Here is a 2,485-nt window from a genome sequence, read left to right as displayed (position 1 = left end):
CCACATGCCTGGAGTTCCGGGACGGTCCCCTCTGCCATGCAGCCTGGGCCTAGTGTGTGGACTAGACGCCAGGAAGGACAGACACCTGGCCACGGGCATATGGTCTCTCGGCCAGCGTGGTAGTTCTTTCAGGCCATCGCTTGAGCTTGAGTCACCACACTGGTGCTGACAAGCTGATTTGGGGTGACTCAAATCATTGATATACACTCCCCTCCCCCCACGCCCTCACCCCGAAACACACACACACACACACACACACACACACACACACACAGGCAGACTCAGGCACTTCCGGGGACCCAGTTTGAGGACAGGGAGCTTCGCACTAATGCGAAGGACACACCCTCCGGGTTGACACCAGACGGGTACTGGTTGGAACTGGCTGGAAGGCTCAGGGAAGAGAAGTGTCAGGTGACAGTCAGCCCACCAATCAGAGGCTGGAGCGGCCAGGCTCCACCCCACCCCCACCCCTTCCTCACTCTATAAGAGCTCTGGAGCTCCAGCTAGCCACAGTAGTAGCAGCGCTACTGGGTCTCTGAGCGAGAATCTGGCGTTATGGCTACCCAGTCACACGTGGAGAAGGAGAAGAAACACCTGCAGGGCCAGGTGCCTGGAGGGCCCAAGAATGAAGCCACCTTCTCCTCTAGCGACGAATGCAGTGCGGGCAATCACAAGCCTGCTGCTGCTGCCGCCATCTCTAACGACGCGTCTCCATCGGGCGTCCTGAGCAGCAGCCCAGAAGATTCGGCCGCCGCTGTGGAGCCACTCCCGAAGGGCTCCAGCCAGCCCAGCAGGCACCCGGCCCAGACCAAGAACCCCGGGAGAAACCGTAGGAAGCAGCCCAGGTGCGACCAGGCTTCTGAGGCTTGGGAGCTTCTACGGCGCCGTCTGTTTCCTGCGGCTCCCAGGCCTCAGTGTTCTCATCCTTTGCCTCCATCTCCTCCTAGGTCTCAGCCGAGCAGCAGCCGCCACTCCCAGGCTTCCGCGTGGAGTCAGGCATCGCGGCCAGGGCCTGCCCTCCGCAGTCAAGCAGCCAGGGCAGGCCCTGACCTCCACAGCCAAGCATCTGAGCCCCGCCCTGCTCGCCGACGCGGAAGCAACACCAGCCCGCCTGGTCCTGCAGCCCGACGACGTGCATCTGGTCCAGGCCCTGCTCGCCGAAGTTCCAGCCGCCTCACCCCACCAGGCCCTACTCTCCGCAGCAGGGCTAATCTACCAGGCCCTTCTCCCCTTGGCGTTGCATCCGGGCCAGGCCCTGCCCGTCAAAACCGCCGCACCCCACCAGGCCGTGTCCTCCGCAGCAGCACAGCAAGGTCAAGCCCGACGGTTCGCAGCACCACGGGGCAAGGCCCTGTCATTCGGAGATCTTCTACCCAGCGAAGGTCAACCCTTCTCAGCCGCCGCGCTCTGCCTCAGTCAGCTGACAGGAATCCTCGTTCTCCCCCTGGGTTTCCCTTACGAAGGCTTCCGAGCAATAGAAGCTCTCCTGATCCTGAGGTCCCAAGCCTTCCTTCCCAGCGTAGTTGGCAGGCAGTCCGTATGCGTGCCTCCTCACCCTCACCTCCTGGTAGGTTGTATCCTGTCTTTAACCAGTGTGGTGACAGCTGCTCTTGCTGCAGTTCCTCCTCCTCCCCCTCCTCCTCCTCCTCCTCCTCCTCCTCCTCCTCCTCCTCCTCCTCCTCCTCGCCCGCTAGGTCTCCTGGTCCAAGCCCCTCATCTTCCCCCACTAAGTTTTCTGGCCAGAGTTCCTCTTCCTCTTCTTGCCCTAAGTTTTTTGGCCTGAGCTCCATCCCCACTCCTAGCCCTAATGGCCTTAAGCGCGCCTTGCTGCCTGATCTTGATTCCCAGAGCTCTGTCTCTCCAGGGAAGCAGGCCAATTTAGGGAGCACATCTCACTCCCCTACACCACCTGTGCTGTGACCCTCCACGAGCATCCTCCAAGGCCCGCAAAAGGAATCAACATCCACACACTGTGTGGACGGGCTGCCTGCTCCATGGTTACCTGTGAGATCTCCCAAAGTTCTGGCCATTAACCAACATCCTGAGCTGTTTTTTGAAGCCTCCCCTCCCCATCACCCAGCACTTAACCTGCTCTCACCCCTTGATTCCAGGCCACCTTCTCCTTGAAGAGGGCCTGCTTTTGCCCCTGAGCTGAAATTTCTCTGTTCCTAGTTGCCTATCTATAATGAAATAGGCTTAATGAATAAAAATGTTGGTTTCATTTAGAAATTGTAGAGTTTTTTATTATGGTCCAAAAAATGTAATCCTGGATTAAAAGAGGATTAAAAGAAGATGTTAGGATGTTAGCTGACTCTTGGAAAGGAGGAGTAAAATACCGTCCTAGCAGTCATTTATTCCCGCTGTCTGAAATGGAGTTCTGTCCAGGAAGTTCCCACCTAGGAACTATATGCCCTCTTAGCATAGGTGATCTGCAAGTTGGGCAGGAAGAGGGGGCAGGGTTTAACACACGGTGCCTGGAGAAAAG

General features: G+C 58.0%; 1 protein-coding gene across 1 annotated transcript; it reads left to right on the top strand.

Annotated features, from left to right (window-relative positions):
• Positions 1–555: 555 nt before the first annotated feature.
• Positions 556–1,920, top strand: EZHIP (EZH inhibitory protein). The gene is made up of 2 exons (XM_069464281.1): positions 556–1,574; positions 1,620–1,920. Exons 1-2 carry the CDS (start codon positions 556–558, stop codon positions 1,918–1,920), a joined length of 1,320 nt encoding a protein of 439 aa, XP_069320382.1.
• The last annotated feature ends 565 nt before the right edge of the window (positions 1,921–2,485 follow it).

Source organism: Eulemur rufifrons, chromosome 30, assembly GCF_041146395.1.
Source record: "Eulemur rufifrons isolate Redbay chromosome 30, OSU_ERuf_1, whole genome shotgun sequence".
NCBI lineage: Eukaryota > Metazoa > Chordata > Mammalia > Primates > Lemuridae > Eulemur > Eulemur rufifrons.
Note: the sequence above shows the minus strand (reverse complement) of the source record. Positions and strands in the feature narration are given on the sequence as shown.